Source organism: Microcebus murinus, chromosome 12 (genome assembly GCF_040939455.1).
Source record: "Microcebus murinus isolate Inina chromosome 12, M.murinus_Inina_mat1.0, whole genome shotgun sequence".
NCBI lineage: Eukaryota > Metazoa > Chordata > Mammalia > Primates > Cheirogaleidae > Microcebus > Microcebus murinus.
Genome location: NC_134115.1, coordinates 5,429,763 through 5,455,800, shown reverse-complemented (window position 1 = coordinate 5,455,800; position 26,038 = coordinate 5,429,763). Strand labels below are relative to the sequence as shown.

General features: G+C 37.8%; 1 protein-coding gene across 6 annotated transcripts in view; it reads left to right on the top strand.

Annotated features, from left to right (window-relative positions):
• SPIN1 (spindlin 1) overlaps positions 1–25,419 on the top strand; it is an 86,871-nt gene extending 61,452 nt beyond the window's left edge. For 5 of the 6 annotated variants that reach the window (XM_012738525.3, XM_076008478.1, XM_012738522.3 and 2 more), the window contains 4 exons: positions 3,809–4,062; positions 8,775–9,008; positions 11,667–17,384; positions 23,883–25,419. In XM_012738525.3, the coding sequence (XP_012593979.1) occupies positions 3,809–4,062; positions 8,775–9,008; positions 11,667–11,866 (688 nt within the window). In that variant the 3' untranslated portion in view covers positions 11,867–17,384; positions 23,883–25,419. The remainder of the gene's footprint in view (positions 1–3,808; positions 4,063–8,774; positions 9,009–11,666; positions 17,385–23,882) is intronic. The other variant, XM_076008477.1, reaches the window with a different exon arrangement.
• The last annotated feature ends 619 nt before the right edge of the window (positions 25,420–26,038 follow it).

The window sequence follows — 26,038 nt, the reverse complement described above, 5'->3', positions numbered from 1 at the left end:
GTCTGCAATCCAAATGTTAATTCCAACTATAAAATGTTTAATACCTTCATAATGGCATCTTAGACCGATATTTGACCACATACCTGAGTTGTGTGACATAGCAAAGTTGACACACAAAATTAACCACCATGCTGGTGAAGATGATGTATTTGCTTATAATTTTGGTAGTAATAATGGAATGTCTTTGTAAATTACAAAATAGGATATATGGTTGAATTCTTTCCTCAGTGAAGTTTGAGAACCAAACTTTATTGTAAATGTGCAGAAATCCTGATCCTGTACAGAGGAATGACTCACTGGGTCTTTTGTTTAAAGATCAAAAGAAGATACATAATTGTTTGTCTGTTTGGAGAAAAAAGTATCCTTAAAAAGGTTTCTTGTATTCTAAAGCAGTATTCTCCTTCACCGGCCGTTTCTCTGAAGAGGCCATGGATGTCATTGCATATTCCTAGAGATTATGAAAATGTTTATAAATCCACTTTCTTTTGGATCTGAGTAGTGTTAGTGGTTACAAGCTACAGACTTTATTTTTTATATAATATATATTGGTTCCTTACTGTGGACAATATTGATTTTTATCGTTTTGCCTTCTCCTTTCTCTCTCCATCTCATGTGAGGTAATATCTTTGTCTTCCAAATTTTATAAAAGAGTCAGCATGTTTATTATATTTTACAGGTTGAGAGTTGTGTTAATTCTGTAATATCAGAACAGGTAACAGTTACACTTTCCATCCCCACCATTTATCCTATAGGTAAATATATTCATTGGTTATTGTCAGTGCTATGCTGAAGCTTCTCTAGGAGTTCCTATATTATCTAAAGCTCATTTTCCTGTAACTTCTTAGGAAACATTTATGAGAATAGTGTTCTCTGTGTTCTTACATGTTCATAACAGTTTTATATATGGCCATTATACTTGAAGGTCAAGTGTATGATTTTTGGCTGATGGAAAAATCCTTGGCTCATATCCCCCCCTCCCCCCTGAACTTTAAGTTTTGTTACTTCCTTGCCTTCTGGCATAAAGTGTTGTTGTCAGATTCAGTTGTCTTTTCCTTATACATGATTTGGTCCTTTTGCCTGGCTGCCCAAAGGATGTTATTTTCTTTAAAATCCATTTGTTCCTGTAGTCCCAGCTCCTCGGGGAGGCTGAGGCAGGAGGATTGCTTGAACCCAGGAGTTCGAGGTTGCTGTGAGCTAGGTTGACGCCACGGCACTCTAGCCCAGGCAACAGAGTGAGACTCTGTCTCAAAAAAAAACAAAAACAAAAAACATTTGTTTTATTTGTATATGTCTGAGTGTAGTCATTCTGAGTTTGTTTTCCAGGGGATAAATTTGTATATTCAAGTGTTTTATTTCAGGACAGTTGTTGTGAATTATGGTTTTTAGTACTCTTCTGTCTCTTTCATTTTAGTTTTTAGGTACTTCTGTTACATAGAAGAAGATGGAATGTTGTATCTGTCACCATTTGTTAATTATGTTTTTACTCCTATCTGTCACCTATTCCTCATCCATTTCCCTCTTGGGCTCCTGTGGTGGCTATTTCCTCTCATGTTCTTCTGGTTTAGTCTTCGTTTCTGAAAATTACAGATTGCTGGGTGTTTCCTTACCTTGTCTGGTTTTTCTCACATCTTTTGTCTGGCTTTCTTATTTCTGAGCTTTTTTAGTTTTGATATATGCTCTCATATTGGGGTTCTCCAGGGAAACAGAGCCATTGGGAGAAAGATAAAATGTAAAGGAGATTTATTATGGAGAATTGGCTCACATGATTATGAAGGCTGGGAAGTCCCGCAGGCTGCTTTCTGCAGGCTGGAGACCCAGGAATGCTGGCAGTGTAATTCAGTCCAAGTTCAAAAACCTGAGAACCGGGGGAGCCAGGCGTGTTTAGTTTAAGGCAGGAGAAGACAGAATACCCAGGTCAAGCAGTCAGGCAGGAAGAAAAAGGAGCAAATTCCATTTTCCTTCACCTTTTGTTCTGTTCAGTCTTCAGTAGATTGAATGATGTCCACCCACTTTAGCGAAAGCATCTCCTTTATTCAGTCTGTTGATTCAAATGTACAGACTTAGCCAGAAACAGTGTTTAATCTGGGCACCCCATGACACAGTCAAGTTGACACATAAAATTAACCATCACAATTCCTCTTTCATTGCTTCTGTTATCTGCTCAATGTTAGATAACAATTTTCCTCTACTTTATGGGCATATTTTTGTGGCCTGCCCCAGCTGCCGGTCAGAACGCCTTTCAGATAGTCTCTTTCCATCTCAAAATACCTTTGGATGTTGTCCGGCCACACTCCTTTCTTGAGACTCATGTAAATGAGATTGGGTGAGATGATTCCAGGATGGCTTTCCTAGCTTCAGGGCTTTCAGACTGCCTCTTCTGTTTCCCTGTGGCATGTTTAAAAATAAGGCCTCTCCGTGTAGCCACCTGTGTCATACTTTCTGAGACCTGCTGCCTCTGAACATTTGTGCCTGAACCTTACCTTTCCCTCACCCTGTCCCACCCTTTTTAGTGATGATTATGTGCTCAGAGAAGGGCTCTGCCTTCCTGGGGGAAGGTTAGCTGGGTGTTTGCAGAGCATTGTGGCTTAGGCAGACCTGGCTTTTCTGGCCTCATAGCCTTCTACACTGTGAACCTCCCTTCCCAGTCACCCTGGTGAGGCTCAGATCTCCCTCTTGAGTTTTCCATTCCAGTGAAGAAGTTTTTCTTTTGTGGTGAGTACTTATTATTGACTCTGGTGTCGCCCTCTCCCATCTGACTTAGCTAAATTCATGTAATTGGCCTAGAATAAATTATTCCTGTTTAGAATATATGTAATTATAGTTTTAACTAAACTTATTGGTGTTATATGCCAGATGTTAATGCTTTTATTCGTGGTGTACCAAATGAGAGCTTTATACCCATAGAACAGTGGGAAGGGGATTCTTTTCAGCCTTCTTAACTTTTTCATTCTTGGCATATATCAGCATCTGCATGTTGGTTTTGGCTTTGAGCTTGCATCCAGGTGAAGATATCCCTTGTCTTTGGGTTTTAAGATTTTTCCTAATATTAAGAACAAGGTATATTATTTGTAAACATATATTTAGATATTTCACTTGCTAATAATTCAGAAATTAGTTTGATGTTGCTCCATTAACTTTTAATATTACATTATTTGTTGTGAGTTTTAGTCTTTATGATGATAGGTTTCCTAGAGAAGTAATGGGGTATAATGCATTGATATAAGTTAGTATGGACTCCAGTTTAAGAAAAAGTTAAATGTCTAGTTTATTTTTACTACTTAAGCCAGTAGTAGCAGACTTTATTTGAGTATTAGATGGGTGAAATTGAATAGTTTCATATTTCTTCTTGAATAGAAAAAGATTCATATCATATAAAGCTGTATGCACGTGTATTTATGTAATCTATTTCATGTGGTCAGCCCTTCTCTTTCTTCGATTAGCTTGGATAACTGTGAATTGATTGAATTAAAGGGAAACTCAGAAAGCTGGAAAAGCTGATGCTTAAGTTGCTACTGACTAGTAGTTTTTTTCCTGCCTGTACACAGTTCAGGTGCACAACAAGCTCCTATTGCTCCCATACCATGTTATACACTTGTTGATGGAAAAGGGCCTCATCTTTGAGCCACCACTGCTACGAGGGTAGAAGACAACCACCTTGAGTCACCTGAAGCAGAATTGTGGCAAACATGAGTTTGCACATACCTTGGGACCACCTGTAATGAGAGAATGCTAGCCAATAGTTGGGTTGGATCTTGGCGTGTACGTACTTTTGAGATAATACCTTATGTGTGTATATGTGTGAATACAGAAAACATCGGAGCAGTGTGGGGCCGAGCAAACCTGTTTCCCAGCCCCGGCGGAACATCGTAGGCTGCAGGATTCAGCATGGGTGGAAAGAGGGGAATGGCCCTGTTACCCAGTGGAAAGGAACCGTTCTGGACCAGGTGCCTGTAAATCCTTCTTTGTATCTTATAAAATACGATGGATTTGACTGTGTTTATGGACTAGAACTTAATAAAGATGAAAGAGTTTCTGCGCTCGAAGTCCTCCCTGATAGAGTCGGTAAGTTCTTTTTCCTATTTGTGTATTATATGTTTTGAAAATGATATTGAAATGAATGCTTTTTTATTATTTTTTAGGTTATTGATACTTTTACTTTTATTGGAACACAAGCACTCCTCCTAAGAAACATTTGATTAAGTCACCTAACAGCACAAAAATTGATCCAAAGCAGACACAGTTTAACCACTTGGGTACGAGCGTCAACTATAGTCGACAGCCACAGATGAATGCGCACGGCGACTGTAGCCGACAGCCGTGATATGACTTTTCTAATTTTTCATTTATCAAAATAAAATTGTGAACATTTAAAAATAACGTAATGAAAACAGATATCTATATGTTACCTATTCTGATTTACATGACAAGTAAAGCTGCCTGTAAAGTAAAACAAGCTTTCAGTGCTTTCAAGCTTTCCTCATCACACAGGAGCAAAATGGATTCATCATCGATGCACAGCACAGACTACCGTGCGGACTGTGAGCGCCGCCTGTGGGCAAGGCTTTGCGGCTGGTGAGCGCCGTACCGAAGTGGTTAAGGAGGAACTGTGTGAAGGGTATAAAGATGTATAAAATTTTCCCCTAAGAAGTTTACAATCTATTAATTTTTAATATTCTAACACTTTTGCTCACTGTTATCTGGACTGTGATGGGTAAGATTATTTATCATAAGTTCAAATATCTCATGTGTTGATTTCATCAGGTACAATTGCTAAGAGAAATCTTATGCATTTATTTTAGAATCTTTATGTGAAGTGTATCTTTTATTGTATATTACATAAATGATAACTGTCTATGGTTTGAGTCAAAATGTAAGCAACCAAAACATCTGAGCTTTGTTATGCATTCTTTATGGTTTGAATAATGTTTATGGAAATGAATAGCTCTTCTTTATGTCATACAATGTCAGTTTTGCCTTGAAAATATTCTTTAAGGCATAAGGTCTAAGTTAAGTAATAATTACTGATTTTATTTTTAGGTAGGGTAGGATATACTCAATAGTACTTTTCTTCCAAGTATTTTGAAATGTTTTATTACAGTGATGCTACTAATGCTTGAAATATGGTTTATGCTTTTAGAATAGTCTTTAAAAGTCTGTGCCTTAAAAAAAATAAAGCTTCCACAGATCTAGACTTGGGAGAGTAGGGATTTGGGGATCAAATTGTCAAGAAAAGGAATTAAACCGATCTCTTCCCTCTGTTTTTCTTCAGACTGCCATTGTATTCTTGGGATATAAGAGTTTACCCAGCAAATTAACTCTCCCATAGCAGCCAGTTATTTTGTTCATCTTCTGTTTAGATAGATATCAAATGCTAAATCTTTGCTCATCCTGTATAAACAAAGTTCAGTTTTCACAAAAACTCTTTCTTTTGATTTAAATCTTTATTATTACTCCTGAAGATAGTATTAAATCTTCCATGTTTTCAGCATTTTCATCTATTCTTGTTTGACTGAGTACATGTTCTTCCTCTTGATGCACATCCTATATTCCTCCTTGATCTTTACATCACTTTCCCACATAAGAAACGTTAACATATTAAGAATCTTACCTGCAGGACTTAAAAAATATTATCCAAACATTTATAGCAATTATTTGTGCTCATTAGTTGTCATGCATTGTTTTTCTGAGCCGTAATTTTAGTCTTCACTTCTTCTAGGGCAAGACTAGCTCACTTAACTTCCTTCATATTGGTATGCGACCTGTGCTTATCAGTACTTTTGTCAACAGAACAAAAAGCATGCAAGTGTCTCTGGTGATGGGATTAAGGGTTACGTACTGTTCGTACTTTTGGATTATCTCAGCTTTCAACAGTAGACCTGGATTGCTTTTGTAAATGGTAAAGCAGGTTACAAAAAAAAAATCCAAAAGTTTTTGCAAATCAGCCTGATTTGTGCCTAATTCAGTTACTACTAATTTTTATGTTTCACGGTGGTACTTTAGTCTAAAATTTACTTGCCCTTCATTTATGTTCTAGGTAGGAAGAAAACAGTCTTCTCTAATTTGCTTCAGGCAGTACATTAGACTATAGTTATAATTGTGTTTTTCTTAAGCTAAAGGTGGTGGGGGGTGGTGAGAGTCAGTCAGTCAAAAAGTATGTGATGGCATAGAGTAGTGGTTCCCAAGGAACCCTTGGGGTTCCCTCAGGCCCATTTAGGAGGTTTGCGAGGTCAAGATTATTTTCATATCTTTAAGATGTAATAGGCTCTTTTCATTCTCATGCTTTCATGGTTGCACAGTGGAGTTGCCCCACTGTCTATTTGGAAGGTCCACATAATTCAGCTAACACAGTATTTCCTATATGAGCACTACATGATGGTACCAAATCATGCATTGGTGAAAGTCATTCAAAGTGCAAGAGACACTTTCCTATAATTTTAAAAATTATAGGAAAAACACAACATAAAATTTATTATTCTAACCATTTTTAAGTACACTGTTAGTAGTGTTAAGGACATTCACATTGTTATGAAACAGAATTTTTTTCATTTTGTAAATCTGAAACTCCATACCTATTAAACAACTCCCCTTTTCTCCCTCTCCCTAGCCAGCCCCTGGCAACCACCATTCTTTCTGTCTCTGTGAATTTGACTACAGTTGGCAGCTCATAGAGGTAGAATCACACTGTATTTTTTGTTTTGTGTCTGGCTTATTTCATTTAGCATAATGTCCTCTAGATTCATCCATGTTGTAACATGTGATAGGATTTCCTTTTTAAGGCTGAAAATATTCCATTGTGTGTATATATCACATTTTTTTATCCGTTCACTCACTGATGGACATTCGGGTTGCTTCCACCTCTTGGTAAAATGTAAAATTGGAAAATGTAAAATTGTAAATAGTGCTGCTGTGAACATGGATGTATAGATATCTCTTTGAGATCCTTTTTTCAATTCTTTTGGGTATATACTCATAAGTAGGATTGCCGGATCATATGGTAATTTTGATTTTAATATGGTATTTCTAATTTATATTTTCTAAACAGAACTGCCATGCTGTTTTCCTCAGTGGTTGTACTATTTTCTAATCCCACCCACTGTTCACAGGGTTCCAACTCTCCATCTCTCTGCCAGTACTTAATTTATTTTATAGTAGCCATCCTAATGGATGTGAAGTGATGTTGTGCCTTATTGTGGTTTTGATTTTCAGTTCTCTGATAATAAGTGATGTTGAACATCTTTTCATTTGCTTGTTGACCACTTATAGATCATGTTTGGAAAAATGTCTCTTGAAGTTCTTTGACCATTTATAAATCAGGTTATTTGATTTTTTGGTTGAGTAGTAGGAGCTCTTTATAAAGTAGTCTGAAGACAAATGAGTCTAAATGTAACAAATACAACAAGTTTATTAATAGTTTCAGATTCTGTGTTGCAGCTAACCTTTAAGGAGCTACCGTTTGTTGAGTTTGTATGTAATTCCATAGAGGAATATCTAGAATTATGTGAAAGACAATTAGAATATACATTAACCAGAAAAGCAGATCATAACATTGAATGCTGAAAAGCAAACTTTTCCACCTAGTTTTGAACAAAATTATAGAGTAGGGATAGGATTATTGATACACCATTTGGGAGGCCTCTGCCCTCAAACACATGAGCCATCTGATTGAATCATACAACAAATATTGAATTGCTGTGATCTAGATACTAGAAACAAGAGGAAAGGCATCCGCTTCCATGGGGAAATACAGGCAAGAAACAAGTAAACAAATGCATAAAATAAGATAACTTTAGATAATGACAAATGTTATTAAGAAATAAAACTGGGAAATGTAACCAGGATTAGTGTAGCTACTTTTGCCTGAGTGGTCCTGGAGAGCCCCCAAGAGGAAACATGCTGTGGCAGGAGCCAGGCCCCTGAAAGTATAGTTCCAGGTGGAGGAGAGCATACACAGAATGGGAAAATGTAAAATTGGAAATTGGGAGAAGAGCAGAGTAGCTGAGGCATAGGCAATGAGGAGAAAAGACAGCAAAGCCTGAGGGCAGAGGCATGATGGCTTAGGGCCTGTGATCCATGTGAGCAGTTTGGTTGACTTTCAGATTATGAAGGGAGAGGATGGGAACATTTTAAATAACACAGTCTGATACAAGCGTCACAATGATGACTGGTTACAGTGGAGAGTAGATTGTAGGGGCAAGAGTAAAAACCTGAGCCTTAACAGAAAGTGGAAATGAGGTTGATGCAAAATAAACATCAATTTTTAGGAAACCAGATATGTCTTGAATAGGTTAATTTCTAAGTTTTAATAAATGTTCTTTGGTTATGTAAGATATTACTATAAAGGCAGGCAAGGTGAACCGTTTATGGCAATTCTGTTTTTGCAACTACTCTTCTGTAAGTCTGAAATTATCTCAAAGATTAAAATTACTGTTATATAAACAATAACAAAAGACACTTTATACCTACCTTGAATGAACAATTAAAAGTTCTGATTTGGTGCAATACCAAAAACAAATGAGTGCAGAAAAATGAAAAGAAAAATCAGATTCTGTCAGTTAACTGACTTGGACAAAATACTTCCTGTTGAATACACCTGTGGGCTGGAGCCCAGGAGTTTGTGTTTGGTTTTTGTACTTCTTAAAGCCTTCTCAGATTTTGATGCTTGCTGATATATTACACAGACAAAATTTTGGGTAGTCTCCTTTAACGAGTTCAGTCTTTGTAACAGATATTCAATGAAATACTTTGTCAGCCTGTTTTTCCTTTTAAATCCCCAGCCACATCTCGAATCAGTGATGCACACCTGGCAGACACAATGATTGGTAAAGCGGTGGAACATATGTTTGAGACAGAGGATGGCTCTAAAGATGAGTGGAGGGGAATGGTCTTAGCACGTGCACCTGTCATGAACACATGGTTTTACATTACCTACGAGAAAGACCCTGTCTTGTACATGTACCAGCTCTTAGATGATTACAAGGAAGGCGACCTTCGCATTATGCCTGATTCTAGTAAGTATATATTGGCAACTTTTATGTTTTATAATTCAAATGAAGTTTGGATTTTAGGATAAGATATTTGATTAAATAATTTGCAGATGCATTTTTATTTAGGGGCATGTGATTATTATTTTAGTCATGCACAAATATAGGCTGTGAAATTTGTCACCCTCTTACGAACTTTAGATAAGAAACTGTTAATCAGTTCTGCTTGGCTTCTATAATAAAACAAAGGTTATTTTATAATTACTTTATTAACACTACTATGTATTATTTATTGCTTTTTATCATTTAAAAATATGTGAAGATATGGGGACCAGTAAAATAAATCCCTGAGTACCTTTCACTCAGCTTTTAATAGTTATTATTTCGTTGTCAGTCTTTTTTTGTCTGCTTGTCCCCCAACTGAATTATTTTGAAACTAATCTCAGACATCAGTTATTTTATCTGTAAATATTTGAACTTTACTTTAAACCACTGATTTCAGAAAACTGTTAAGTTGGGGAACCTTTCAGTACCAAACAGAGCACAGGATCAGTATTTATAGAGACCATTTAGCTATTTCCACAAGTAGTCTGTTCATGTGAGAAAGGTAGAAAAGGATATGACCGGAGCTAATTTCATCAAGCCCCTGGGTGTTGTTTGTTTGTTTAAAAAAAAAACAGCTTCGTTGTGATATAATTCCTATACCATGTAATTCACCCATTTAAAGTATACAATTCAGTGATTTGTAATATATACACAGATATGTGCATTCCTCATCACAGTCAGTTTTAGAGCATTTAAATTGCCTCAGAAGGAAACCTCATATCTTCTAGCTGTCAGTCCATTATCTCCCAAACCCTCTTCTTCCCATCACTAGGTAACCAATTACTTACTTTCTGTGTAGATTTCCTTCTTGTGGACTTTCTTATAAATGGATTATATAGTGTGAGGTCCCTTGTGACTAGCTTATTTTTACTTAGCATGTTTTCATATTTTATCTGTGTTGTATCATGTATGAGTACTTTGTTCCTTTTAATGGCCAAATATGATTCCATTGTTGGATATACCACATTTTGTTTATTCATTCGTTAATGGACATTTGGGTTGTTTCCACCTTTTGGTTATTATGAATAGTGTTCCTGTAAACATTTGTGGACAAGTGTCTGTGTGAACTGTGTTCTTATTTTTCTTGGGTATATATACCTAGGAGTGAAATTGCTGGGTCATAATAGTAACTCTGTTTAATCATTTGAGGGAACTGCCAGACTAACTTTCAAAATGGCTGCAACATTTTTCATTCCCAGCAGCAGTGTATGAGGGTTCTGATTTCTCTGTACCCTCACCAGTCCTCACTGTGAACTGTTTGGATTCTAGCCATTATAGTGAATATGAAGTGGTACCTCATTGCAGTTTCGATTTGCTTTTCTCTGTTGAGTAATGACGTCAGGCATCTTTTCATATACTTACTGGCTGTTTATGTGTCTTTTTTGATGAAATGTCTGTTCAGATCCCCTGCCTATTTTTAAATTGTCTTTTATTATTTGATTATGAAAGTCAGTTTCTACATATAAGTCACTTACCAGGTACGTGTTGCAAATATATTCTCCCATGTTCTTTGAGGTACAAAAGTTTTTAACTTTGAAGTTCAATTTATGTTTTTTCTTTTGTTACTTAATGCTTTTTGTGTCACATTTCAGAATCTTTTGCTATATCCTAGGTCATGAAGATTTACAAATCCCTATATTAAGAGTTTTATAGTATTAGCCCATTTGTAGGTCTTATTTGGTTTTTTTGTTTTGTTTTTTTTTTGTTTTTTGTGTTTTTTTTTGAGACAGGGTCTTGTTCTGTCACACAGTCTCAAGTGCATTGGCCTCATCATAACTCACTGGAACCCTGAATTCCTGGGCTTAAGTGATCGTCCTGGCTCAGCCTTCTGAGTAGCTGGGACTACAGGTGTGCCACTGTGCCCAGCTAATTTTTCTGGTTTTTTTGTAGAGACAGGGTCTTGCTCCTGTTCAGGCCGGTCTGGAACTCTTGACCTCAAGTGATCCTCCCACTTTGGCCTCCCAAAGTGCCAGGATTACAGGGGTGAGCCACCTCACCCAGCAATTTCTTCTATTTTGAAACTGGATTAGGAAGATGGTGTGGAATGCAGTGCAGTTGAAGGGGAACAGGCTTCAAGGATTCACAGAGTAAAACCAATAATATTTAGGCATTTAAATATGTACCATATCCTTGGTAATCCCTGTAAGAATTGTCTGTTTTGAAATTGTGTTGAAGAGTCACTCCAACTTAATTTTGGTTAATTACAGCTACAAACTAAAAATGATCTAAAGGAATTTTTGGTTATGATTTTCAAAATTTTTTATATATCTAGATCTGAGTCAGCAAATTATTTTTGTGAATAAGATTTTATTGGCTCACAGCCACATTAGTTCTTTTATTTATCATCTATGGCTGCTTTAATGCTATAGTGGTAGAATTGAGTAGTTGGGACAGTGACCATATGACCCTCAAGCCTGAACTTTTTACTGTCTGACCCTTTAAGAAAAGTTTGCTGATCACTGGTCTAGGTAATCATGATGAATTCAGGGTAGTAAAAATTTTAAAATAAACATGCAAGTTGATGTGTATCTAAAAATTGATTTTAAATTCTTCTTCCTTTTTTCCCCCCTTTAAATACAGATGATTCACCTCCAGCAGAAAGGGAACCAGGAGAAGTTGTGGACAGCCTGGTAGGCAAACAAGTGGAATATGCCAAAGAAGATGGCTCAAAAAGGACTGGCATGGTCATTCATCAAGTAGAAGCCAAGCCCTCCGTCTATTTCATCAAGTTTGATGATGATTTCCATATTTATGTCTACGATTTGGTGAAAACATCCTAGATGTCATCATGAACTCTGCCAAATTTGTGGAACTATTAAATGTATAATTTGTAGACATAAAGACTTGATTGCTTTCCAGTTTAATGAAAGCTTAAATGTCCCTGCGAACCCACAATCTCTGCCAGCAGAACTGGTTTTGTTCTGAATAGTACAGATTGATGTGAACACAAAGCATTTTGTGTAAGGAGAACTCCTTCCTCTTAAAAGAAGTCTGTCTGTTTGGAGGGGAGTTACAGGCAAGTTTGGTAAAAGTTAAGCTAGTATCATAGTCATTTAAAACTGTAATAGATCTTAACCATGTTCCCCTTCACTGTAACACTCTTATTCTGCTGCCACAATGCAAGCATAGTTTGGTATTTTTGTTACTGCCTTTTTTGAGATATATGTATCTATATCTACCTATATGTGTGTGTATGTATATATATTATATACACACATACACACACTATTGGCAGTCCTTTCTTTGTGGATTGGAATGGGGGTGACATAATTTTCTCCAGTTTAACAGGAGTGCTTGACCCAAATCAGTCCTATTTATGATATTATTCCTCTTTATTTAAAATTAAAATTTGGGCACAGGAAGCACATAAGAATGTTCAGCTTGTTTTGAAAGTCAGAAGTTCAGAGCACCTTTCCTATCTGGAGGCTTTAAACCATAAATCCAAATGTGAATTATTTGTGAACAGTTGATGATCCACATTAGAATTTTGCAATCTGGTAAGAAATCTGGGTAAAAGGCTGCCTTTAATTCTAAGCTTTGTAATTTTTTTTTTTTTTTTAGGACACTTAATTCCGTAAAATAGAGTAAGTGTGCATATGATTTTTTTGTTGTTGTTTACTCTTTAATCATAAATACTTTTTTAGCAAAGCCCAGGTCCTTGGTCCACATAGTGTAATGTAGGTGTATTTTGGACAGCACATTTGGTCCGTTATTTGTACAAATCAGTAATCTGGATTTTAGTATATGGATTTAAAAAGGCAACAGTACATCAGTGTGTGTTTGTGGTAAGTTCCTGGAAGAACACAGTGCTTTTATATCAGAAATGTAAGTTTTAAGAGTGGCATTGTTGCCTTCTAACAAGTTCTCTGGGACTTTTTAATTTTTATTACTATTATTGCTGATATATGATTATGGTCAGAAACAACCCGCCCTGCCCCCCCACCCTGTTTTTCCCCACAGAGAATGTCTAGAAAAATAACAGCTTGATCTCTTGACATCTTTTGTGGTGGTATATGTATGTCCTTGCTCCAGGTGTGCTGTTGATGTGGATTCATTCCACTCCGCGGCCCCTCGGGGTTTGCATGTCATTGGTGCGTTACCATAGAAAGTCCAGTTGTTCGTGTTCACTTGTGGGTGTAAGTAATAGCAGCCCTTATCCACAGAGTCCTTTCATGGTTTATTCCTGCAAGATTGTTTTAAACTGAATTAGAACTGCAAATGTGATTGGTTGATCAGCAAAGCAGCTGTTCTCACTTTGTTTTGGAGGAAGCCTGGTGGTTTGACAGCCAGGAGAAAGGCCATATGTGAAACTAGTCTCTTGGGAAGATTGGAAATCTTACCTGTGGTTTGGGCAGAGCCTAAATGTGCATGCTGTCAATGAAACGCCAGAGGTTTGGGTCAGTGGTCCAAGTGACCGCTGTTGTGGCTGTTCTTGACACTAGAAATCACATACTTTCCAGGCCTCACTGTGCATGGTTTGCTTCATGTCCATTTTAGCCTTCATAAGGGCTTGTGCCTTGTGCTGTTGCATGGTAACGGCCGCTCACCACGTAAACACAGTGCCTCAGTTTCTGTCCGCAGCTGCTGTTGCCCTGTGCCCAGTGCTTCACTGTGGGCAGCCAGGGCCAAGCTTATGAAAGCAGTGTGAGACCCAAGACATAGGTGCTTCTTGTGTAGGTGTTGTTCTGCCGATCTGCTGTGTGTTTTCCTGTTGACTCTTAAGAGTCCCTGCATGTAAATCTCAAAGCTGAGCCTGGCTCCTGGAGCCCAGACTGACATTTACAGTACAGGAGTTTGTGAGTGTGTCCAGCATGCACAGACTGTGCAGAACTTGGCATAGTGACTTTGGGCTGAAAAATAAAGTTCATTTTGAACTATCCTGAGGATTGAGTCAATTGAAACATTTCTAGCATTACCTAATGACTTGCATTGTGGTTTTTCTGCAAGCAACGTTAATATACCACACAATCTCCCAGTCTCTAGATGAATGCAACATCATGATGATGGTGATGATGATGTTAATCATTGTTCCATTTATTGCCTTTAGGGCTGAGGGAAGGGGAAGGTTTTTTTTGTTGGGGGGGTTGTTTTTTTCCATCTTTTTCTCCATTCTGTCTTTTTTTCTTTTTCTTTTTTTTTTGTGGCTTATGCCATACTTAATGACGCTGTGACTAATTCTGCTCCCAAGCCCATGTATCTTGGGCTTCATTTTAGGCTCATGTTTCAGATCTGCATGCATTGCTTGCATTTTTCTGGTATCTGAATGTTGGTTCCTTGTTCTAGGAATTCAACATTAATTTCCAAAATTATCATGGGACTTGTGACAACATGAGACATGAATCTATGTATAAAATTTATCGGCCTTTCTCATTTACCTGCTCTAGTATTATTGTATTGTGTGTGCGTGCGTGTGTGTGATGTCAGGCTGCCACGTAAAACTTCGGAGAAAAATCTTAAAAGCAGACCATCCTTTTTTGCATGCTGTATTCTAAGTAGAATGTTCAATGTAACTAACTAAAATTGCATGTTAATGATATTTAGGTTTTTTGTTTTTTGTTTTTTCTTTATTTTTCTTTGCTTTCAGTTTCCTGTATATTTGCTTACTGTGCTGTTTTAGTGGTTGTAGGATAAAAATGCACTGGTGAAGCAAATGTAGTGCCAACAGAAGGTGATTTTCCAGTTGTAAATGTCATGCAGCATTTGAAGGGACTGTGTTTTCTTTAAAAAAATCACAGTTCTAAACCAGATTTCATTTCTATTATTGTTTTATGTGCCAAACCGCCAAGTGCATTGGGCTTGAATCTGAACACTGTAGACCCATTAGAAGACTGTTCCGATTGTCACAAATTGTAGTGCCTGAAAACACTCTTAAAGCTGATTGTCTTAAAAAAATGAAAGTTCTCCAAAGACAAAACAGGAACAACTATTATAACAAAATTATGGTCGAAATGTCTGTGGTTCCTTGGAAATGCTGCGCTCTTTGTGTTTTCCATCATTAGTGCAGTTTGAATGAATGTGTATAGTTCAGAGGTCTTCGTGTTCACATTTTAAAATTAGGTAAATGACCTCATCTTTCGAGCCTGAATTCATTTTTAATTTTAATTTTATTTTATACAATGTGTAGACAGTTCCCTGTTCTCTGCATTTAGAAGTATACACAATATAAATCTGTTAATTCTGTAAGTAATTTTTATAATTATGATGTAACTCTATCCTATCCTTAAAACATTTAAAATAAACCCTTTATGTGCAACTCCTGACTGTAGATTTTGTGCTCATGAGCAAAATGTGATGTGTTAAACTTGCTTCTGAAAAGTTCTTAAGCCAAGTAACCTTTTTTTATCACATGTACATGTCAGCTATACATAGAAACAGAAAGGAATAGAATTTTTATTTGATAACATTCAGTAATAACTGAAGGGATAGGGGACAGTTCAATATCCCACATATATTAAATATTAAAGTTTGTGATTTGATATTAATGAGAAATTTTAACTTATAAGATTTTAAACTTAAAAGGATTGTTTTAAATAGAGCTAAATAATATGTATTTTATACTTTCACATCTATTCTTGCTTTGAATATTTCTTATAGTGCTTTTATTCATACTTAAATTCCAAGCAATGAGATTCTATAGTGAAAAATCTCTATTTCTCAATGTGAAGGATAAAGAAATGAAGGTAATATTAACACCTATGTGTGTTCTATGTTTTATCTTCCTTGGTAAATTTAATCAATGAGGCAAAAAGAGTTTATAACATGCTTTGTTTAGATTCTTCTGAAAAAATGTTTCCCAATTCACTTTGGCCAAAGGATCTCATGCTTTAAGTGTAGGATAGGAAAGATCACCTTTTCCCTGCATTTAAGAGAGTGGTTGGTGTTTGGTGAGGAATAAACACAAACTTGGGCTTTGGGACACCTGGCTTCTAGGCTTGTGTTGGTGGGGCGGCTGTGCTGGAGACCATGGATGTGACTGAGTTGAACTTGAGGGCAGGGCCTCCTGGCTCTGGTGGAATAGATTTGGGCTACAGTTGGGCAGGAAATGAGCCATTGGGAGGCGCAGATGCTCAAGTTAGTCTAAATGTTCTAACCTCCCTTGCTGAAGGTAAATTGGTCATTGTCTATCTGTGGTATATCTATCAAAGGTACAGGTCAGCAAATATTTTCCCCAAAAAAATAGTTCAAAGGTTGGACATTGATAACTAGTCTTTGTAAACTAGTGAATCAGCCCCCTGTTTAATGCAGTCATCACTCTTTAAGAAGCAGAGAGATGGGCCTTCCTTTTCATTGTTTCTTCTCTTGGTACATTTAAGTTCTGTGATGATAAAAAGCATTTGACACTAATAAAGTATTTGTAAATGCTTAACAAGTAAGCACGTTCTACATGGTGTTTCATTTAGTTCTTAACAGTCTTGTGAGGAAGGCACCACTCTTTGTCCTGTTTCACATATGAGGAAGGGGCAGGCGTTGAGTATCTTGCCCAGGATTACAGAGGCCATGAGGCCTGAGACCTCGATTTTGTGCCCAGGCTCTACGCTGCTCTGTTAATGCCTCAGAATTACATTACTTGAGTGGAGTGATTTGAGTAATCTATAGTGTAATATTTTCTGTGAATAATTTTCTGTAACCTTATTTCATTAAGCTGATACCTAAAAACTTTCTTTATTTCCAAATTGCCAAATAAAAGGTTTTACATTAGACACTAGAATACAGCTGTGTATCTGTATTTGTATACTGAGAATTAGAATTCAAAGTTCTTTTTTTTCTTGAAAAATAGATGATGTCTTTTATATTGGAGAGAAAGTATATTGAAGAAAGTTTACTAATTTTTCTTCACAAGAATATAGATGCTTTATGTTTTAAAGATACTTTAAGTATGCCATGAAATCACTCTCTTTATAAAACCTGTATTTCTTTTGCTCAGAGTCAACAATCTTATACCTAATTTTTATAATAATTGGTTTGTTCTATGTCATATAATTAATTGAAAGTTTTTAGGCTGCAGAGTTTCAGAGAATTAGGTGAGTCTTTAATGTATTTCTCCTGCTGTTCCTAGATAGTCTCCATCTGCCTTTATATTGGCTGTGATTGGTTTTGGTAAACCAAGTAGCAGGCAGTTTTGGGTATTGCCTTGGCACACAAGTTTGCCTAAAAATGACATTGGCATTCTTTCTGCTTAATTTTTAAGTGAGGGCACTGGACCAGGTGGTGTGTTGGTCCCTGCCAGCTGTGACGCGGTGACACTGCAGTGTGGGGCCTTTCCGTGTGTTTCTTTTTTTACGTTGGCTGTTACAGTAGGTGAGTAGGCTTACTCCTGGCTCTACTTTGTCATCGTCCTTCTTTCTCGTTACTTTCAATTTATGCTTTCTGGGGGGAAAATTAAGAGCTTTATGTACTGTGTGAAGTACGTGAAATCCTTAATGGGGTAGGCAAATTATATATAACTTTAAAATTCTCTGTTTTCGTGTTGGAACTGCTAAAGCAGATTACGATGTGAAAGAACAGAAGGCCTTTTAAAAGCCTTGATGTTAACATAAGTAACAGTTGTCAACAACTCAAGGTTGAATTGTGGCATTCTGAATTACCTTCAAGTATAGAGTATGAAAATAGCTTTAAATCCTTTTGCTTCAAACGTGTTTCCCTATGGCTTTGTAGGAAATTGGATGGCTGCTTTCCACTGTCACACCTATGCGGGTACACTCTGTACACATGTGTCCATCTGGCATTCTCAGGAGGAAAGTGATCCCTGCCAACTATTAGGTAGCATCAGCAAAAGCGCTTTTCCTGAAGTTGTTCTTTATCACATAGTGTTTCCTCTGTGTGTTATTTACTAGGGACTTGATTTTAACAAAATATTGCTTCAAGTTTTCCTGTAATAAAGTAGTTTTAATCACTCAAAGTAGTTCTACCGCTAGATTCTTTCTTAATCTAAATCTGATGGATATTAGGAAGAATAAAATTATGGTCATTTTCAGAACAGTCCTATAGGAGAGAACATGCTAAAGACTTTAAAAACATGTTTGAGGCTGTGCGTGGTGGCTCACACCTGTAATCCTACCCCTCTGGAAGGCTGAGGCAGGAGGATTGCTTGAGGTCAGGAGTTCAAGACCAGCCTAAGCAAGAGCGAGACCCCACCTCTATTAAAAAACAGAAAAAAATTAGCTGGGCATGGTGCACACACCTCTAGTCCCAGCTACTCAGGAGGCTGAGGCAGGAGGATGGCTTGAGCCCAGGAGTTTGAGATTGCTGTGAGCTAGGCTGATGCAATGGTACTCTAACTCAGGCAACAGAGCAAGACTGTGTCCCATAAAATAAATGAAAAATAAAAACTTGTTTGAGGCGATAGAGTCCACAATCTGCATCATACCAGAACTGGAATCATTGCCTCTTAGCAGCGTATGAGGGGTTAGAGACCACTGGGAGAGATCAGGGGGTAGAGATCAGTGCACACAAAACTAATAGCTGTCTGTGGGTAAAAATCATGTCCTGTTACCCAGATGGCCATTAATTTATTAAAACACATTTGTAAAAAATACAGAAGTGTCTCAGCCATCATTACTGCCCTTTTTCGATTAGTAATTGTATTTTTTAAAAAGATCATGGTCTGATTAAACAAATACATGTGATAGACAAGTGTTTCTGTGATGATACCTTACATACCATCTGCATTAGCCAGCTCATGCTGTCATCACAAAATACCACAGACTCAGTGGCTTAAACAGCAGGCATTTATGTTCTCACAGTTCTGGAGGCTGGAGCCTTAAGATCAAAGTGCCAGCACTGTTGGTTTCTCCTGAGGCCTCTCTCCTCGTTGTGAGAGGCCTTCTCACTGTGTTTTCACTTCATAATATCCGGCTCTCTGTATATGTATGTCTGTATCCTAATCTCCTCTTTTTTTTTTTTTTTTTTTGTTAGTTTTTCTTTTTTTTTCCTTTTTTTTTCTTTTTTTTAATTTCGGCATATTATGGGGGTACAGATTTTTTTTTTTTTTTTTTTTGAGACAGAGTCTCGCTTTGTTGCCCAGGCTAGAGTGAGTGCCGTGGCGTTAGCTCACAGCAACCTCAAACTCCTGGGCTCAAGCGATCCTCCTGCCTCAGCCTCCCAAGTAGCTGGGACTACAGGCATGCGCCACCATGCCCGGCTAATTTTTTATATATATATCAGTTGGCCAATTAATTTCTTTGTATTTATAGTAGAGACGGGGTCTCGCTCTTGCTCAGGCTGGTTTTGAACTCCTGACCTTGAGCAATCCGCCCGCCTTGGCCTCCCAGAGTGCTAGGATTACAGGCGTGAGCCACCGCGCCCGGCCTTTAATCTTATCTTTAATGTCCCTATCTCCAAATACGGTCACATTCTGAGATACTGGGGCTTAGGACCCCAGTACCTGAATTCGGCCAATAGCCATCTTAAAATTTAGTTCGATTTTCTTACTTGGCATTATTTTTGGCAGTAACTAATTATTTTTATTAATAACACTAATATACCATGTTGACATAAAAGGGAAGGATAGGGCCAGGTGCTGTGGCTCGTGCCTGTAGTCCTAGCGCTTTGGGAGACAGAGGTGGCAGGATCACTCGACACCAGCTTGACCAACATAGGGAGACCTGGTCTCTCCATAAAATAAAAAATAACTAGCCAGGTGTGGTGGTGTGAGCCTGTAGTCCCAGCTACTCCGGAGGCTGAGGCGGGAGGATCACTTGAGCCAAGAGTTTGATTGCACCACTGCACCCTAGCTTGGACAACAGACTGAGACCCTGTCTCTTTAAAAAAAATGGGGGTGGGATGTGGATGTGTACCTACTTAGTGTAGTAAGAAGAGCATTGAAAGGAGAGCTAAATAGCCAAGCTCTAGATCTGGGTCACCCATTACTATTGGTGGTGCAGTCTCAGGCAAATTGTTCAGCTTCTCTGACTTGTTTTCCTCATCTGCAAAATGGAGAGCATTCTGTCCTTCTCGTGAATTTCCAGTGAGGTACAGCTCATGCATAATGTAAACCCACATCTGATGCTGGGCATGTCCCTGTGTGGGCCTGCATGGGGCAGTAAGTCCTTATAAAGATAGCAGTTTAAGGCCTTACCATGCTTTGCTTTGATATTTTGAATGTTTGAGATCACACTCTCAGTTCCACATAGGCAATTTCATTTGTCATAAAATGTCAGGAAGATTTCAGTTTTTACTTTTTTTTTTTATAGAACTCTAGCCTCTTGCACCGTACATAAAAATTGTAATAAAAAGTTGTGAAAGTTCAGTAGCATGTTTCACACTTTCTACTTCATTGTGCCTGAGAAGTAGACTATAAATCTGACTTTTATGAATACAGGCACACATCTGTGTGTTTTATGTTTGTTTTCACATTGTCATAGTATTCATGAACACTAAATTCCTTCTTAGTACTTTTGTAAAACGTGGTGTTGGAGTTGGCAGTGTAAGCTCATGGCTAGATGAGTAGTGATTTAAATAGCAGGTTTGCTTTGGAAAAGTATTCCTGCAAGAGGGAAGTAGCATTTTAAAAAGGACTGATATGGGGCCAGGCGTGGTGGCTCAGGCCTATAATCCTAGTACTCTGGGAGGCTGAGGTGGGAGGATTGCTTGAGGCCAGGAGTTCATAGACCAGCTTAAGCAAGAGCAAGACCCCATCTCTACAAATAATAGAAAAAATTAGCTGGGTATGGTGGTCCACGCCTGTAGTCCAAGCTACTTAGGAGACTGAGGCAGGGGGATTGCTTGAGCCCAGGAGTTTGAGGTTGCAGCTAGCTATGATGACACCACTGCACTCTGCCTGGGGTGAAAGTGAAACTCTGTCTCAAAAAAACAAAGGACAGTTATGACCAATGAAGTTTATCTGTTGAGTATGACAGGAAAGTAACCATCATTGTCCTTGTCTCTGTGTATTATGCAGTAAATATTAATGTATTACAGTCTTTTCGTTTGTAATATAATTTGAAATGGTTGGTCTTTCGAGAAGTTTTTAAAGTTGATTATAGTTCTAGAGGGAAAATTCTCAGGTATTCACTTTGAATTTTTTGACATCCCATCACATTAAATTTCTGGCATGGATTTATAATATTGGTCTTCACATTCTTTCTAAGTAATGCTGGCTGCTTTATAGATTGCTTATAGATTGCTACAGAATCTCATTCTATTTTAATGTGTGCTCAAATATCTATAATATGAAGATTTTGAGAGAGTGATTTCTAAGGGCTGGTGGGTCATTGTAACACCACCCATGTTCTTCCTCGTGGAGCTTTGTAATGTGGTAGATCTAGGGCGTGGATGGCGGCAGGAGCATGGCATGAAGAATATTTTGGTCCTTCTGAGAAAGTGAAGACAATAGCTAAAGGGTTAGCAATTTAGGGGGTGTTCTAGATCTCCAGTCTAGAAAATGTAACTGGGGGTGAAGGTTTGATTAAACTTCTTTAGAGTTTCAAGTGATGATATCTTCTAAGTCTTTATCATTACCTATATGAACAAGTCAGTGTTAGCCTAATTCAGCTTTAATGCTATTTAGGTAGTAGCAAAAATGTACATTTTCTTCTAGTATATTTTTAAAATGCAGGTATTTACAAATAATTTCATAAGCCACCTAAAATTTTCTATGGAGCAAAAGTGAATAATAAATGGTTATTTTGTCCTTCTTGAAAGTTCTCATTAAAACTGTCACGTTGAAGATTGCTTTCCGCAGGTATGTGTTTATTGATACGGTACCTTCCGAGAGGCAGTTAGCATAACTGGCTCCCTCCTAAAATTCATAGCTACTGTTATCTTATTGAAGTTTGCCAGTAAATGTAGTTATATGTTATGATTTGGAGGGCCTGAGGGGTGAGGTGCTGTGCTGGCTTGCAGTTGGACTTTGCAGATAAATTAATAATGACTGATAAGAATTAGTCTTGGGCAGGAATTTTAGAGTCTGGGTTTTAGTCTCTATTTTAAAACATCTCTGTTCCTCAATTTCTTTCCTTACATCATTTTCTTCTTAAAATCTCTGAACTTCTGATTTCTTCATATTATCCAGAATAATATGATTTTCTGTTTTTTAAAGCACTTTAAAAAGATTTGTTTTTGCTGAGTTTTGTCAGAATCTGTGACAATCTGTATTGCCTATAAAAAACTAGGAAGATAATTTGGATTACTAACAAGCTATTATGTATAAATCATTAGTGTCTATTCTAAGTGTTACTGTGTCACAAGCTTTCCATGGCTTGCTTAGTTCAGCTAAGGTATTTTCCCTGTGAGTGTCTTAAAGCAACAGTGACATGGGGACTTTCGACTAGAAACATTAAGCTAAAGAAGGCGTTTGTTCTGTGTTCTTCACTGATGCTCCATTGAGGAGCTCAGGTCTAAAATGCCACTTAAGCATTTTAATTCTCTGTGAAACTAGAGTAGTATGGTGTATAGCTTTTAGAAAGAGAAAAGTAAAATACAAATTGCAGCATATTCTCACTTTACAGTCATAACTCTCCCAGCTGACCATTAGCGGACAGAATGTTAATGCTTTGGAATCCACCAAGGCTGTTTGTGCACCATCTTCTGCAGAGAGGGGCTTTCTGCCCAGGAATAACACAGATGCACTTTCAGTGTTCAGCAAGATGCCTTTCACTGTGGTCAAGACTTTGGCTGGTCCGGCATGCCACTTAGGTTTTATGTGCACACGCTCCTCCTGTAGTTTTCTGTGAATTGAAAGGTGAAGTTTCACGTTTCTTCCCATTACCATCAGAAAAATCCAAACACTTTACTAGTTTCTTTTTCTTTATAATTTAACATTTCCTAAAATCACATCTCACATGTGATGTTTTCCTATCCTTTAAAAATAGCTCTAGTTATAGTGTCAAACTAGAGCAGAGGAATGAGATTGCCGACATGATTTTAGCTGGACACTGTCTCAAAGGGAAGTAGGTGAATCAGCCACTCTCTACCTCCCTTGAAAAAATACCAGCTTTATCTTTTTGATGGGGATATTGTAAGATTGAATGGATTTCAAAAAAGTTAACGTATTTTGTAACTTAAATAGGCCTTTTGTGAACCAGGGTGTTTTAATGTTTTATTTACATTTTGGAAAGAATGCTAGGTTTGCCCTAATAGTTGATATGCTGATTTAACCTTAAATGAGAGTGAATTAGAAATTTTTCCAGAGTTGATCTAAGAAGCCTTAAATCACCTGATTTATTCTGAGTCTAATTGTTAATTTTCCTAAGAAAAAATCCTTTTATAACTAATCATAATATCAAATTCCTTTGCATTTTGTGAAAATCATAATGTCTATAAATTAAAGCAAAATTGTCATACCTTTATTAAGGATCCTTATTAAGGCTTATATTAAATATAATTTTGTGCTTTATTTTTTATGATCTTTAAAGGCAAGATTTTAAGAATCCTATGTCATGAAGAATTTTTTCAGACTGTTAAGTTCTAGGTCATTGTTTAGGAAGTATCACCTAGAGTAGTATTTTGAAAATGTTTTGGGTTTGAATGAACATAAGAAGAAAATTCCCCCAAAAGGGAAATGTATGACAGTATATTATTTAATAAAGGAGTTAATTCATATGGGTGTGTAAGGTACCTTTAAGCATTAGAAGAAACACTCCAAGCAAAATCATCTCAACTTTAGCAGACAGCCAGTCTTTATATCTGTCTCCGTGTCAGGCTGTCAGGCACTGAAGCAGAACCTGTGTTGGAGTTAGGAGGCACTTGCAGTTGTGCTGGTCGAGAGGCCCCCAGGTCTCCTGCATTGGGGTTCTCTGGCCGACTGTAGAGTTGTTAAGCACAGCATTTCCCATAATGTCATGATTGGTGTTACAGGCCGCCTGGATGTTGGTGTCGTCACCTCTAGAGGCCTCCATAAAATCCTAGGAGCAGCCCAGACCTGCTGACCAATGAGGATTGTAGTCCTTGGTGAAGAATTGAAGCTCTTGACCCATTGTACCCTGCCAGCTGGATGCTGAGAAGACAGGACATCCACCTGCCCTGAGGCACTTGCTGCCTGGCCGCCCTCAGACTGCTTTCTAGGAGGAGGAACAGTGCTCAGCCAGTAGGAGACGGGAAGACAAGAGCTCCTGTCTGCAGTTTCGCTCCTGCCATGGATGTCAGGAGGACCGTGAGGAAAAGGGCATCACAGGTTTATAGATAGAAGAGCCAAATCCGAATCCTAAGTGACCAGGCTGGATTTACAGCCTTGGGGGTTGGCCCATTTTCATTATTTAGCAAGGGAATTCTTTTTAACAAAATGAATGATGGCAGGGAAGGCCAGTCAAGGTATAATTGCTTACTTTTTATTACCACCCCTTAGAGGTGGGGATTGCAGGGCAAAGACTGCAATCCCCACTGCAAACCCCAGGTTGCCCCTCAGAGTCAGCCACTTGTTAGGCAGTATGTAACTTAATGAATTACTGGCTGGCAGGACCATTTTCTCTTGTGCAAGTTATTCCCCAGTCTTCTCCTACCTGTATTTCCCTTGCCCTATCAACAATTAACATTTTTTTAAAGGTCATTAGCCCAAATAAGCCCCTTCGGAAAATTCATTTGCTACCTTAGATCCTTAGAAGGTGATGTTTTGTGTGCTTTTTTTTTTTTTATCAGTGTCTAACATTGTACTTCTTACTCGCCATTAAGTTATTTGCTCCTCTTGGGCAGAAAGGAATTAAAGATCCAATAGATAGGAATTCATTGCACATTAATCTTATAGCTCATCAAATATGGTTGGTCTTTGAGTGATCAGTAAGAATGAGAAATTGTTACTGCTTTTAAAGACAAAATTAAAAATTTAATTTGAAGATCTTAATTGGTTTCTATTCATGATTCTAGAATTGGGCAGCCCTCCGACCCAGGTTCAAAGAACTCCAGTCTGCTGCGTGGTCAGACAGCATTTATGGACAGAAAAGGAAAATGAGGCACAGAAAACGGAAGTGAGGTACAGAGACAGCTCGACGCGTGCCTCATTGAACGTGGTTTGAACAGTTGGCTTCCTGTGGTTGACTGAAGTGCGGCTGCTGTGGTTGTCTAAGACTCTGCTGTTTGTTACGAAAGCACACGGTCATGCTTCGCTTAACGACGGGGATACATTCTGAGAAGGGTGGTGTTAGGTGACTTCACTGTTAGCCAGTTTTGTCACATGAACATCGTAGCATGTTCTTATGTAAATGTATACGGTACAGCCTAGTACACACCTAGGGTATATGCTTTGGCCTGTTGCTCCTAGGCTGCAAACCTGTGCGGCATGTCACTGTACTGGATATTGTAGGCAGTTGTAACACAATGATAAGTATTTGTGTATCTAAATGTATTTAAACATAGATAAGGCACAGTAAAAATATGGTATTACAATCTTATGTTACTACCATCGTAAATGCGTCCTGTTGACTAAAACATTGTTATGTGGCACATGACTGTATTCCTAAGTTTTGCTTTTAGTTTGCATACTAAGTTGGTTGCAGCTCACTACTTAAGGACTCATGTACAGAGGCATCCTCGAGCCAGATTCGATTTTATACCCTAACCCATCTCAGGCCAGTGCTTCTGCATGCTTGTGGGAGTCAGCTGTGTCGTGTTCGTGAGGGTTGTTGGAAGAGCAGATTCCTGGGTTTCACAGACTGAAATTGGGACCCAAGAAACTGCAACTTAAGCACTTCCCACCACCATTCAATAATTTTAGAGGTTATGAACTACCGTCTTAAGTCTTAGGCATAGTTAAAAGTCATGAAGTTTTTTATTTGTGAATATTTGCAAGACTATATCTCAGGAATGAGGAGAAACTGCTTTTATGTTTCTAATGCCCTTGGCCTGAATCTTCCTATTTTAAACCTACAGATTAAGTTTTATGTCAATATAAGAATCTTACTCTTAAAACATTTTGGAACTGTGGAAATGAGTTAAAGTTTTTGAGTTTGGAATTCTGTGAATGTGTCTTCCAGTTGCTGAGAGTATCAGTATGTGGGTATCACAGTTGTCCCTTGGGTTCC